Below are 13115 nucleotides of genomic sequence, written 5' to 3'. Positions count from 1 at the left end.
TCGAACTCAGAAATCCATCTGCCTCTGCCTCCCAAGTGCTGGGATTAAAGGCGTGAGCCACCACTGCCCGGCTGTTTTTTTAAAAGTAACTTTTAATGACATTGAAAATAAAATGTTCACATCTGGCAATAAAGATAAAAAATTATTTTGTTCCACAAATGTTAATGTGTATGAGTGCTTGCTTGCACATGTGTGAATGGGCATGACTATTTCAAGAAAGGCATATACATATATCAAAATTTCTAGAAAATGTGGATCTAAATAAGTTAGGATTTGACAATCAAAAAAAGATACATGTGAAATTAATTCTTTTCAAAATCAAGGAGAACTTATAAACATTCTTACTCCCTTTGTTCACATTTAAAGTTACATTTCCTAATAGTACAATGAACATTGTTTCAAATAGAATACAGTATGGTCAGTATAAAATGTAAAATTGCATGATTACTAGCTGTTTTCTATTGTCATATTAGAGCTTTATAATTTCATTTTATTCTTTTTAGAATAAGCCAAAATTCTTATCAAAACCTTAATGGGACTTACCTGAATCAACGGAAACGTTAAGAACGACAAATGGATACTGATGCCGATTATACATATGATAAACCTCATTTACAAGTTTAGAGACCTATGTAAGAAACAAAGTTGAGAAAAGATATGTTCCATCCATTCACTGTTCTAACAACTTACTATTCTAATCCATCTCCAAAGGGATCTCTTTCTGCTAAGTCTTACTAAACTTACACAGCTTTAAAGCATTTTTTCCATATAGAGTTTTATGTAGCTTACCTAAGGATGACCTTGGACTTCTGATCCTCCTGCCTCCACCTTGAGTGCTAGGATTATAGGCATACACCACCACTCCTAGTTTAAATATGGGCTGGCGAGATGGCTCAGTGAGTAAGAGCATTGACTGTTCTTCAAAGGTCCTGAGTTCAAATCCCAGCAACCACATGGTGGCTCACTACGATCTGTACAGCTACAGTGTACTCATATATACATAAAATAAATAAATAAAATCTTAAAAATAAAGAATGTTTAAATGCAGTGCTACAGACAGAACCCAAGGCTTTGTGAATACTAGGCAAACACTTTATCAACTGGGCCATTCCTAGCTCCACTTACAGCTTTATTAATGTATGATTGATATGCAATAAACTGCATAGCCTTCAGTATAGAATAGTATAGAATCTAGCTAGGCTTTAACATATAGGTCTGCAATCCTAGGTACTAAAGAGGCTGAGGCAGGAAGATAGAAAGTTCAAGGCCAGCTTGGGCTAGAGTGAACTCAATGTCACCCTGGGTAATTTAGTGAGACAGGAGTGCGGGGGAGGAGGGTAAAGGGAGGATATAGCTCAGTGATAGAACATTTGCCTAGAATGTGGGAGACCTTGGGTTCAATACTCAGCATTGAGAAAACAACAAAAACCTCTACAATTTGATGTCTTAATACACATGTAAATATAGACATATATTCATACACATACTCGTAAAGATACTCTACAATCAAAATAACAAATATATACACTATTTAAAAAGTTTCCTCATATTCTTCAAAGGAACTTGTTTGTTTCAGGGGCTTGCCTTGTAGACCAGGCCATCCTCAAACTCTTGATCTTCTTACTTCAGCCTTCCCAGTAGAATTCCAGTCAAGAACAAACACACCTCACTAAAGGGCTCAATAGGTAAAGTGACTAGATAAATACACTCCTAAAACTGAATCTTTCCAATCCAAAGAGATTACTTCTGTCAGGTATGGTGTTGTACACTTACAATCCCAGTACTTTAGAAACTGAGGTAAGCAGACTGAGAGGTAAGTAGATAGGTGGATGGATGGACGGAATAGAATGCAGGTATAGTTCAATGTTTGTAACACATGTTCAAATGTACTTAGGTCTACAGTTATATGAAATTACAATGCAATTATTAAATGACATTAGAGATAAATCACACTAATTTTAAAATGCAGAAATTAGGTCACACTCAGAAGGCAGTCACAAAAGTCACTGTTGCTGAGAATGTAGAGGTCAGAGCCGAGTCATTAAAACCTCATACGGACACTGGATAACTGGCTCTGTCTAAGGCAGAGCTAAACCTGGGCCCTCATTTTCCTGTAAAATTCACAAAGGGAAGAGAAAAAAACATAGATGAATGCATGTGGTCAGTCTGTAATAAAAGTTTAGATAATGATTGGGAATGTTTGCTTTTTTCTAGTAGTGATCATTTCTATGATAATAAGTGAACTGAAACTAAACTTTCTTAAGTGCATAATTTTAAAATATGTATCATTCATTTTCATGTGTGTAGATGTTTTGTTTGCATGTATATATGTCTATGTGTCATATATGTGTGTAGTGTCTAAAGAGACCAAAGAAGGTCTGAGACTGGACTTACAGGCAGTCCTGAGCCCCCATGTGGGTGCTGGGAATTGAACACTGGCTGTTTTTAACCATATCTCTAGTTCCCAAATAAGATAAGTTTTTTTTTATAGGTTTATTTATTTATTATATATACAATATTCTGCCTGTATGTATGCCTGCACATCAGAAGAGGGCACCTCATTATAGATGGTTGTGAGCCACCATGTGGTTGCTAGGAATCGAACTTGGGACCTCTGGAAGAGGAGACAGCACTGTCAAGCCCCGAGCCATCTCTCCAGCCCCCAAATAAGATAATTTTAAAGGCATGTTTCTCTGTCAGTTCCAACTTCCATGCAAATTACCTGTATCAGATAGTTATGAAGTAATGTGGAGAGAGCTCAGTTAGTAGAATGTTTGCCTTGCATGCATGAAGTCCTGGTTTTAATTACTAGTACCACATAAACCAGGCCTGGTAGTCCAAATCTATAATCCCAGCACTCAGAAGGTGGATGTAAAGGAGGATCAGATGTTCAAGGGTAGTATCCCTGGCTATAGAGTGAAGTCTGAGGCCAAAGAGGACTGCATAAGCCTCTGTCTCAAACTGAGCAAGCAAACAGACAGTGAAAAATACCTTTGCTGGGTCACAGGGCCGCTGATTGATGAAGAAAAACTGTCTGTCTGTTGCACTCCTCCCAGCACCTTGTGTGCACTGTGAAATGAAGCCTGAAATGCTGTCAAAGGAATACAGGAAGGACAGTTAACGGCATGTAAACAATTTTAACAACACGTGACATGTTTTCCCATTTTGAGGCAGAGTCTCCCCATGCAGTTCATGATCTCATGATCATATGCCTCAGCCTCCTGAGTGCTAGGATTACAAGTGTGTGCCATGGTATCCAGCTTAGCACAGGGCACATTCTTAAAAATCAAGTCAGAATAGAACAGCTAGTGACCCACTCATCAGGGCAAATTTCACAGGAACAGAATCCGTCACGTATCCCTTACCTTGTTAAAAAAGAAAGAAGGCTAAGTCATTGGTAAAAGTGTTGTGTAAACACATGGACCTGATTAGTCTCCAGGTTAAAACAATTCAAGCATGGTAGTACACACTTGAAACCCCAGTGCTGAGGAGGCGGAGGCAGACACTTATCTAGGTCTTACTGGCCAGCCAGCCTAGCCTACTTGATGAAATCCAGGCCACTGAGACCCCCATCTCAGAAAATAAGGCGAGGGGGCTGGAGAGATGGCTCAGTGGTTAAGATCACCGGCTGAGCCAGGCGGTGGTGGTGCACGCCTTAAATCCCAGCACTTGGGAGGCAGAGGCAGGTGGATTTCTGAGTTTGAGGCCAGCCTGGTCTACAGAGTGAGTTCCAGGACAGCCAAGGCTACTCAGAGAAACCCTGTCTCAAAAAAAAAAGCACTGGCTGCCTGGCTGCTCTACTAGAGGTTCTGAGTTCAATTCTCAGTATTCTCAGTACCCACATGGTAGCTCCCAACCATCTGTAGTGGGATCTGATGCCCTCTTCTGCCATGAAGCCATACATGCAAATAGAGCACTCATGTTCGTAAAATACATAAATAAATAAATCTTTAAGAAAAATCAAGATGAATGGTGTCTAAACAATGACATTAGAAATTGGATCTTTGGGCTCCACACACATATGCAAACAAAATCTGCTTAGTCAGCTTCCTTTGTATAATTTTTCACACACAAAAAGACAAAGAGTGAAAAGAATTCATTTTCTATAAGTATAAAATTAAAAATATAACAAAATATTTCCATTCCTAAAGATTAACCTATATGAAAGTATGTGAGGTATTGTAGAGTTTCCTGCTCTGCATGAGCCCCACCTCAGGACTGTGTGCAAAGTTAAACACCTTCACATACAGGCCTGTCTATCTGTGCTGACTAGTTCTTGTCTACAAACCAGAATCAGCTGGAAAGAGGGACTGCCAAGTGAGAAACTGTGTCCATCAGACTGGCCTATGGGCACATCTGTGGGGCAGCTTCTTGATTGATGACTAGTGAGGGAGGGCCCATCCCACTACTGGTAGTGCCACCCTGGCCAGGTGGGCCTGGGGTGTATAAGCAAACTGACCAATCCGTGGGAAGTGAGCCAGTACCGTGGGAAGTGAGCCAGTAAGCAGGGTTCCTCTATGGTCTCCACTTTAGTTCTGGCCTTGACCTCCCTTGACAACTTTAGCTGTAAGGGAAATAAGCCCTTTTCTCCCCCAGCTGCTTTAGGTCAGGTGTTTATCACAGCAATAGAGAGCAGATTACAACACCATTTTTGCCATTTTATGGTAAGCCAAAACACAAGTGTAGAAGTAACCAATACAGACCCTCACTGGGACAATCCTCCCTATGGAAGTGTCTAGACTTCCTACACGAAACATAATGGAGAGGGGCAACTTTAATATATCCCAAGGTCAAATATTATACATAGGATAATTTAAAAATTGTTTTAACTCAAAGTAGACTAATTTAACAGAAAGCCCCCCTTTTTTTTTTTGTTTTGTTTTTTTTTAAGGAATTATTTTATTTCATTTTTTTTTTATGTGTATGAGTACACTGTAGCTGTACAGATGACTGTATTCGATCATGTGTCTGGCTGCTGTTGATCTCAGGTCCTCTGCTCAGGCTCGCTTCGGCCCTGCTCGCTCTGGCGTAATTTTCTGCAGCTGTCGTCAGACGCACCAGAAGGGGGGGTCCGATCTCATTGTGGGTGGTTGTGAGCCACCATGTGGTTGCTGGGATCCGAACTCAGGACCTTCGGAAGAGCAGTCAGTGCTCTTACCCGCTGAGCCATCTCGCCAGCCCCCAGAAAGCCCTTTTAAACATACCAGTCACTCAGCCTACTGTCTGAATTAAGCCATAATTTTTGTTATCCACTCTTTCTTAGCTGTACACAATCATTCCACACCTTAGAATCACTATTCAAACAAGCAAACACAATAAATAGCACCCTGAGGAAACCTGGCTGTAGTTTTCCTGGCAGCAATCAGTGTACTTACTAGAAAAGATTCTGTGGAGTCCTGGAAGCACTCAGGCCATACTCTTCACAAACAGAGTCACTAGGGGGCAGCTGAACAAAAGGAATGAGGCTTTGCAACTGAAAGACACCAAGAGTAATGGTTACTTCCTAAGGCAGAAGTACCAAACTTCAGGGAAGATAAAATAAGGTTTCTTTCCAGGGTAAGCTATGCCTCATTAAGAGCACACACACAAAAAATACGATCCAAAGAACCCTGACAACTATTTTACAGTGCTATAATGACTTCAATCTGTCTACTAGAAAAGTGAATCATCAAGCTTCTACTTGATGACACTAAGTTTTTCAGAGAGACAGAGAATATTAAAGGATATAGTATTTTATTTTCTAAAAAATAAAATCTTAAAATTCTTCAGTTCCCAGACATTAACTTTAGCTATAGGGTACTTAAATATCTCTTTTTTGGGCTTTAGTCTCTGTGAAGGACAACAAAACCTGCTACAATTACTAGAACAAAAAACCACCACCACTAACAACAAAAGCCCCACTTCTTGGGGGCTGAAGAGACAGCTCAGAGGTGAAGAGCAAATACTCTTCCATTGGATCCAAGTCAGTGCCCAGCACTCATGTCAGGAGCTCAGTCACTTATAACTCCAGCTCCAGGGAGATCCAACATCTCTGGCCTCTGTAGGCACCAGCACACCCATGTGCATACCCACCCCCTGCACACACATATACACAATTAAAACAATAAATCTGAAAATCAAACATTTTCCAGTAGCTGGCTGGCCCCTACCTGCTTCTGGCCAAACACAGACCCAATATTTTCCTTCATGCCAGAGCTGCCGCTTGTGCACACCACAGGTTGCCGCTTTCCCTGTCCAAGTTGATTAGTGCAACTTACACGGACGCCTGCTGAAATGATACAGTATGCCTGTAAGACCTGGACCATTTTGGCATACTCCTGTTTGAGAAATACAAGACTCAAGATTACTTTGATCTTACAGGAACTGTATGGCTAAACTTATAACATCAGACTCAGGGTTCTATACGGCCTTGAAAATAAAATAAGGGACACATCTTCAACACAAGGATCTGTGCAGAATCGTCCCCATGCATGCTATAAAGCTTGGCTCTGGCTTTTAGTCACTGTCTTCTCATTTTTGGCAGGTCAGCAGGCGTTCCATCATCAAAAAGTACATTTTAGAGGACAGAGAGCTAATTCAGGCAGTAAAATACTTGCTGGGCGAGCATGAGTACCAGAGCCTTACCATTTGGTATAGTGGGACACACCTGGAATTTGCAGCATTGGCAAGGTGGAAATTGGAGGCTCTCTAAAATTTGCTGGCCAGCCAGTCTAGCAAAACTCATGAACTCCAGGGTTAGGAATACTATGACTCCAATAATAAGGCGTAAGTGATAGAGGACACAAGGTGTTAACATTTGGCCTCCACATGCATGCATGTATCCCACATACCACAAAGAACATTTCTAAACCAGGTGGGTGGGGCATACCTATAACCCTAGAAACTCAGGAGAGTCAAGTAGGAAGGCCATGAGATTCAGGTCAGCATGGACAACTAAGTGGAGCCCTCTCTCAAAAACTAAAACAAAACTATGCATGTCTTTTGAATTTAGAATGCTTCATTTGGAAATTTAGTCTTCTTGTTTTTTAAGGACATGATCTCTGCATATGATTCAAGATGGCCCTACAATTTGAGTTTTTTCCTGCCCAGATATCTTGAATCTAGGATTATAGATGTGTGCCATCATCCTGGCTCCTTTATTTGATTTTTTTTTTATAAGAAATTTCACCCTTCTATAGAGACTAACATACAGACCTATTTGAGCATGGTAGCTCTGGTGCTTACTTACTGACTTGTTCTACCAGCTTGACACAGGATAGGATTCTTTGGGAATAGGAACCCTCAGCTGAGAAAATGCCCCTGACAGACTGGCCTTCAGAACTGACAATGGCTGCTCTTAACCACTGAGCCATCTCTCCAGTCCTCAAGTAAGAGAATTTTTTTTTTTTTAAAGATTTATTTATTTATTATATGTTAAGTACACTGTAGCTGTCTTCAGACGCACCAGAGGAGGGCATCAGATCTCATTACGGGTGGTTGTGAGCCACCATGTGGTTGCTGGGATTTGAACTCATGACCTTCCGAAGAGCAGTCGGTGCTCTTCCCCACTGAGCCATCTCACCAGCCCAAGTAAGAGAATTTTAAAGGCATGTTTCAGAGCCAGTTCCAAGTGATGTAACAGTATATATAGCATGATCCTAATTGTCTAAAAACAAAACAGCTGGGCATGGTTGTAAACACCTGTAATTCCCCCACTTAAGAGATAACAAGACCAGACCATACATAATGAGACAAGTCTCAAAAATTTTTATTTTTAAATTAAAAGAAAAAAAATTAACTGATAATAGTTTTTAATTATATGCTACATTAGTAAAATTTGTGAAGAATGGGATGGTGAATTTACCAATACCTTTTTAACATTCCTTTGAAACTCTTTGTGACGCACGGGGAGTGTATAAAATAAGTGCTGCACGCTGACTGTGGTTCCTTTAGGTCGAGGGTAGGGAGTTTTCTGGATGATTTTCCCATTATGATCAAACACCAGTCGAGTCCCAATGCTTGCAGACACATGGCAGGTAGATATAGTGACATCACTGTAAGAGAGTGTCAGGGACAACATGGCCATTAGAGCTGCAGTAGGCTTGCTAGCATGTAGCTCAGAGGCAGAGCAGGCTCTTAGCACTTGCTTCAACCATGCTTCAGGCCCTAGCATTGCAAGGGTCTGTGTGTGGAGACTATACGGACTCACAAAACGTACACAAAACCTTTTCCCTTTCCTTTCTCTCAGAACTCTTTCTTTCTTTCTTTCGTTCTTTCTTCCTTCCTTCCTTTCTTTTTTTGTTTTTTTGAGACAGGGTTTGTCTGTGTAGCCCTGGCTGTCCTGGAACTCACTCTGTAGACCAGGCTGGCCTCAAACTCAGAAATCCACCTGCCTCTGCCTCCCAAGTGCTGGGATTAAAGGCATGAGCCATCAGTGCCCAGCTCATAACTTTCTTAAAATGGTCACATTCTCAGACAATTAAGGTTTTAACTGAGTAAAGAATCACCACAATGCCTTAAGTTTGGCCCCTAAAGGATGGTGAGACAGTTTTATAAACGCTTTGTTTTTTTTCTAAAAAACTTCATTATTTTTGGTTGAATTGCAAAACAACAAAAAATCTCAAATTCTATTCTCAAAGCTTTATTTCTCAGTTTTGTTTTCTTTCTTTCTTTCTTTCTTTCTTTCTTTCTTTCTTTCTTTCTTTTTACTAGTGGAACTGTTACAAAGACTTCAAACACATAATTCAAAAATATAAAATGTATAGGTTCACCTTAATTAAAATAGGGGTTTCACTAAATCTTTTCCTAAAAACTGAAGGACTGAAACTAACGGTACTCATAATGTATCATGTATGCATTACTTTATTTACTTTTGCAGTGCTACTGGCTGAATCCATCTATTGTAGGCAAGCAGTCTGCGGCTAAGCTACAACCCTAGCCTGTGTGATCTCTAAAGGTTACTAAGTGCTTTGAGAAAGGTGGTGACTTTTCTATAATACAATTTGCTTCATTTCACTCCTCTATTTCTCATACTTCAGTAATTTCCTTAGGTTGGCAATCAGATAAAAGAGAATTCAGAAGCTAGAAGTCAAGATACTTCAGTAGTAAAGCATAAATAATAAGGATTCTCATCATGCTTCTTGGTCTGCAGAAGTTGTTACATATAGCATCCAATGAGAATAATGCATCACCTCAGTGCACACAGAGAGCTCAGAGCTTCCCCCCGAAAGCCAAAAGTTTCAACCTGCGTGAGGTCGGCAAATTCTTGAATCTTAGACGTGTGATGTTTCAGAGCTGAAAGACAGTGGGAAGAAAGGCCCAAAATGTCTTCAGTGACATCTATCACAGGATGTGGTGTAAGACAGTATAACTCAAACATCTGAGTCACATGGAAATGACTGCTTCATGATTAGGAACATTTATCTTACCTAGACCTTCAAAGTTTTCTTCTTCTACCCCACATCCATTGTCTGAAACTTCAATGAGGTCCACCCCATAGTCTTTAAGCCTTAGATCTAAAAAAGTCAATATATTTCGTTCTTAGTGATTAAGCCATGCTAACATGCTGACAATATCTGTCATACTGAACGCAAACTTAGCAGACATACCTATACTTTTACTTAAAGATACTACTGTCATTCTAAGGTGTGTGTGTGGCACTGAAGATCAAGCCTAGGAGACTATAAATGCTAGGCAAGCACTCTATAATGGAGCCACAACCCTAACCCTACATGTTTTATTTTTGAAAGTCCTCCTTGTAAGCTCAGATTAAATAGCTGGTTTGTTATTATCATTGTTATTGTTATTATTACTATTTCAAAAGGAATAAATTTAAAAAAAAAAAAAGATTTATTTATTATATGTAAGTACACTGTAGCTGTCTTCATACACTCCAGAGGAGCAGACACTCCATAAGAGGGCATCAGATCTCGATAAGGATGGTTGTGAGCCACCATGTGGCTGCTGGGATTTGAACTCAGGACCTTTGGAAGAGCAGTTGGTGCTCTTAACTGCTGAGCCATCTCTCCAGCCCTCAAAAAGAACACTTTTAACATAGTCATTAAGAACAGGCTCGGGCTGGAGCAATGGCTCAGCAAAGCTAGGCTCACAACCAAGACTATAAGAACAGGCTCCACAATCAGAGTTCCTGGATCATATGTTCTGAGCTTTATAGCCTCAATATAATTAAACTGCTGGTACCTCAGTTTTCTCTTCTGTATGACAGAGATTGTAACTCCCAAATCATAATAGTCCACACACTAAATAAGACATCCATGTATAATTCTTAGCACAATGCCTACACACGATATAATTAAATTCTTATTCCATAGCTAAATATCTGGCACAAAATTGTTATATAACAGCTTTGCCTGATTTGAAAGATTCTCTCCAGGAGCAAGAGGGCTTGTGAGACTCCAGAGACAAATAAATGTCACGAGTCCAGGGAAGATGAAACTATAAGGCTTACTGAGTTTCTTAAAAGCTGCCTTCAGGGCTCATCACTCAAGCTGGGGTAAGTGTTTTAGTAATACAGTTGTTTTTGAATCATTCTTGATCCCGTAAATAATCCCTCATCCATATTTCTGTTAGTAATGTCAATACAAACACATTAATTCACCAAATTAAAATGTGGTACATATGTTTTCAGTCTGTCGAGAATAATAATAATAATTTGTGTAGCAGTATTTGTTTTCTAATAATGTACTAATGTTTCTTAAATAAATAACATGAATGATTATTTCTTGTTGCTTAAAACTTTTCCAAACCATGGGCTGGAGACATGGGCTCTGCAGTTAAAAGCACTGACTACTCTTCCAGAGGTCCTGACTTCAATTCCCAGCAACCACATAGTGGCTCACAACCATTTGTAATGGGATCAGATGCCCTCCCTCTTCCGATGTGTCTGAAGACAGCTACAGTGTACTCACATATATAAAATGAGTAAATTAATCTTTATAAAAAAGAAAAGTTTTCCAAACTTACCAATAGTAGTAGCACCAGCATCTACACTATTTTCTATCAACTCCTTCACAGCAGTGCTTAAACTGAGTACCACCTGCCCAGAACAAATTTGATGGACTGACTTCCCATCAATAGGCTTGATGGCCTTAGCACGTTCTGTACTAAACAAAACAGTAACAAAACACAAAGTAAATACTTAGACAAAGCAGATAATGTGTTTCCACTCTGACTTTAATCTTGGTAAATGACTGATCTGTAACCAGTTAGCCTAACCCACTCATTCATTATATAAGCACACTCATTTCACTTGCAGACATGAATGCTCTACAATCTAACATCCATTAATATGTATTTAAAACTATCTGGTATTGAAAAATCTAATTATTCATGCATCTATATGTAGGAGACCTGTTGTATCCCTTAAGGGACAGATCAATAAGCATTTACAACACAGAGTTCCTCATTCTTGAAATGCTGAATAAAGCAACATTAGTTTTTTATACAATTCTTAAAAAGTCAAAGTTTGGTGAGAAATACTGGTTGACAAAAAAAATGGTTGACATCTCCCAACTATGTAACTATTCTCTCATAATTGCTTTTGAAACCTGAACCCAAGTTGGGCAGTGGTGGCGCATGCCTTTATCCCGGCACTTGGTAGGCAGAGGCAGGCGGATTTCTGAGTCGAAGCCAGCCTGGTCTACAGAGTGAGTTACAAGACAGTCAGAGCTATACAGAGAAACCCTGTCTCGAAAAACCAAAAAACCGAAAAAAAAAAAAAAAGGAAAACTGAACCCAAATCCATGCTGTCTACACTGCTATGGGACAAGAGCTCATTCTCGGACTCCAAATGATAGTCCTACCTCACTACCACACTCAGCTGGTTAAGTCTCTTTCCTAGTTTAATCACCTTTTTGCCTCCAATCTATCCTGATTGCTACCACCAGTTTTGGTTTACTTTTTGTTCGTTTTGACACAGGGTCCAATGTAGCCCAGGGTGGCCTCAAACTCCCTACATAGTTAAAGGTAACTATAAACTCCTGATGTCTTCTGTTCCCACCCAACTAGTGCTAGGATTATAGGTGCAGCTTGATTCCCATCAATTTCTTTTTGTAATTACAAATCCGGTCAAAAAAAATCTTAAGGTTTAAATTTTTAGTGGTGCTCATTGCCTATCATATGAAGTTTGAAATCTAGCAATGACAAAGTTCCAATCTACTATCACTAATTCCCCTATGGTCACAGTAAAAATAGTTTTCTGGCTATGAAAAGCTCCATTAAAGTATAATAGGGCACAGGTTCATCCTTGCGGTAAAAATTTTGGGGTATTTTCCTTATGGTATGACATATACTAGACTTCCAAACACCCCGATGAAATAAACAAACCAACCTATTTTCTCTTCGGTCTACCTTGCACAGAACCTCAGGTGCTTGAGGTAGGAGGATCCTGAGTTCAAAGCACTACCTCAAAAAACAAAACAAAAACTTACACTCGTCTCTAAGTTCCAACTGCAGAGGATCTCAGGGGGAAATCTCAATGTTAAAACACAGACAGCAAATTTGCATTTACAAATCTGTCACCGAGAGCAACCGTGCTGGCCTTGGAGGATGTGATTCACAGATTTGATGCCACCCGTGAACACGATACCAAATACACAGAAGCACAGCAATATAATAAAATTTAAAAATCCTATTGACTGCAAAATCAGCGTGAGCTCTCCAAGTCTTCAAGTATAAAGACTCAAAAAAAAAAGTAAAAAATAAAAAAAAGAAACGAATTCTGTCTACTGCGATTTATTTTCGTGCTAGGTTTCAAATCCACGGCCTGTGGCGGGAGGATCAGCGTCCTCACAGGGAACCCGACCCAGCGCTTCTCTGAGTCCGCGAGCTTGCCTAGCGCCTCAGCCACTTCCGGTCCTTTCCAGAGGCCGGGATACCTGGAACGCTAAAGAATGCGGCCTGAGACTGCAAGCCCGGCTCACCTCGCGCCTTCAGCTTGTTCCATGGGTGCTTACTCCTCTAGTCACAGCCACCGCGGGAGAGTTCGCGCTGCCGCTCTCGTCGAGACGCGTCTCCTGGGCCACCCATTGGCTGCTTTTGACATATGGTCCGCCCCTTCCGGGCGGGGTAGCGTAGGCACGCCAAGACTTCCTCGCCGTTGATTGGACAACTCAAAG

At 40.3% G+C, this 13115-nt stretch overlaps 1 protein-coding gene across 6 annotated transcripts in view; it reads right to left on the bottom strand.

Annotated features, from left to right (window-relative positions):
• The window catches only part of Pms2 (PMS1 homolog 2, mismatch repair system component), a 24488-nt gene extending 11474 nt beyond the window's left edge, over positions 1 to 13014 (bottom strand). For 3 of the 6 annotated variants that reach the window (XR_004109668.1, XR_004109669.1, XM_031338652.1), the window contains exons 1-9: positions 12921 to 13014; positions 10963 to 11102; positions 9408 to 9494; positions 9171 to 9273; positions 7850 to 8033; positions 6150 to 6317; positions 5376 to 5473; positions 2992 to 3091; positions 544 to 628 (exon numbers count right to left, since the gene is read on the bottom strand). Coding sequence is in view for 4 of the 6 variants with exons in the window: in XM_031338652.1 (XP_031194512.1) it covers positions 544 to 628; positions 2992 to 3091; positions 5376 to 5473; positions 6150 to 6317; positions 7850 to 8033; positions 9171 to 9273; positions 9408 to 9494; positions 10963 to 11102; positions 12921 to 12943 (988 nt within the window). In the remaining 2 variants the exon portion in view is untranslated. Of the gene's footprint in view, positions 1 to 543; positions 629 to 789; positions 818 to 2991; positions 3092 to 5375; positions 5474 to 6149; positions 6318 to 7849; positions 8034 to 9170; positions 9274 to 9407; positions 9495 to 10962; positions 11103 to 12920 lie in introns of those variants that run through there. The other 3 variants (XM_031338653.1, XM_031338654.1, XM_031338656.1) reach the window with 3 other exon arrangements.
• Positions 13015 to 13115: the final 101 nt, after the last annotated feature.

Source organism: Mastomys coucha, unplaced genomic scaffold, assembly GCF_008632895.1.
Source record: "Mastomys coucha isolate ucsf_1 unplaced genomic scaffold, UCSF_Mcou_1 pScaffold22, whole genome shotgun sequence".
NCBI lineage: Eukaryota > Metazoa > Chordata > Mammalia > Rodentia > Muridae > Mastomys > Mastomys coucha.
This window is presented reverse-complemented; position numbering and strand designations above follow the sequence as displayed.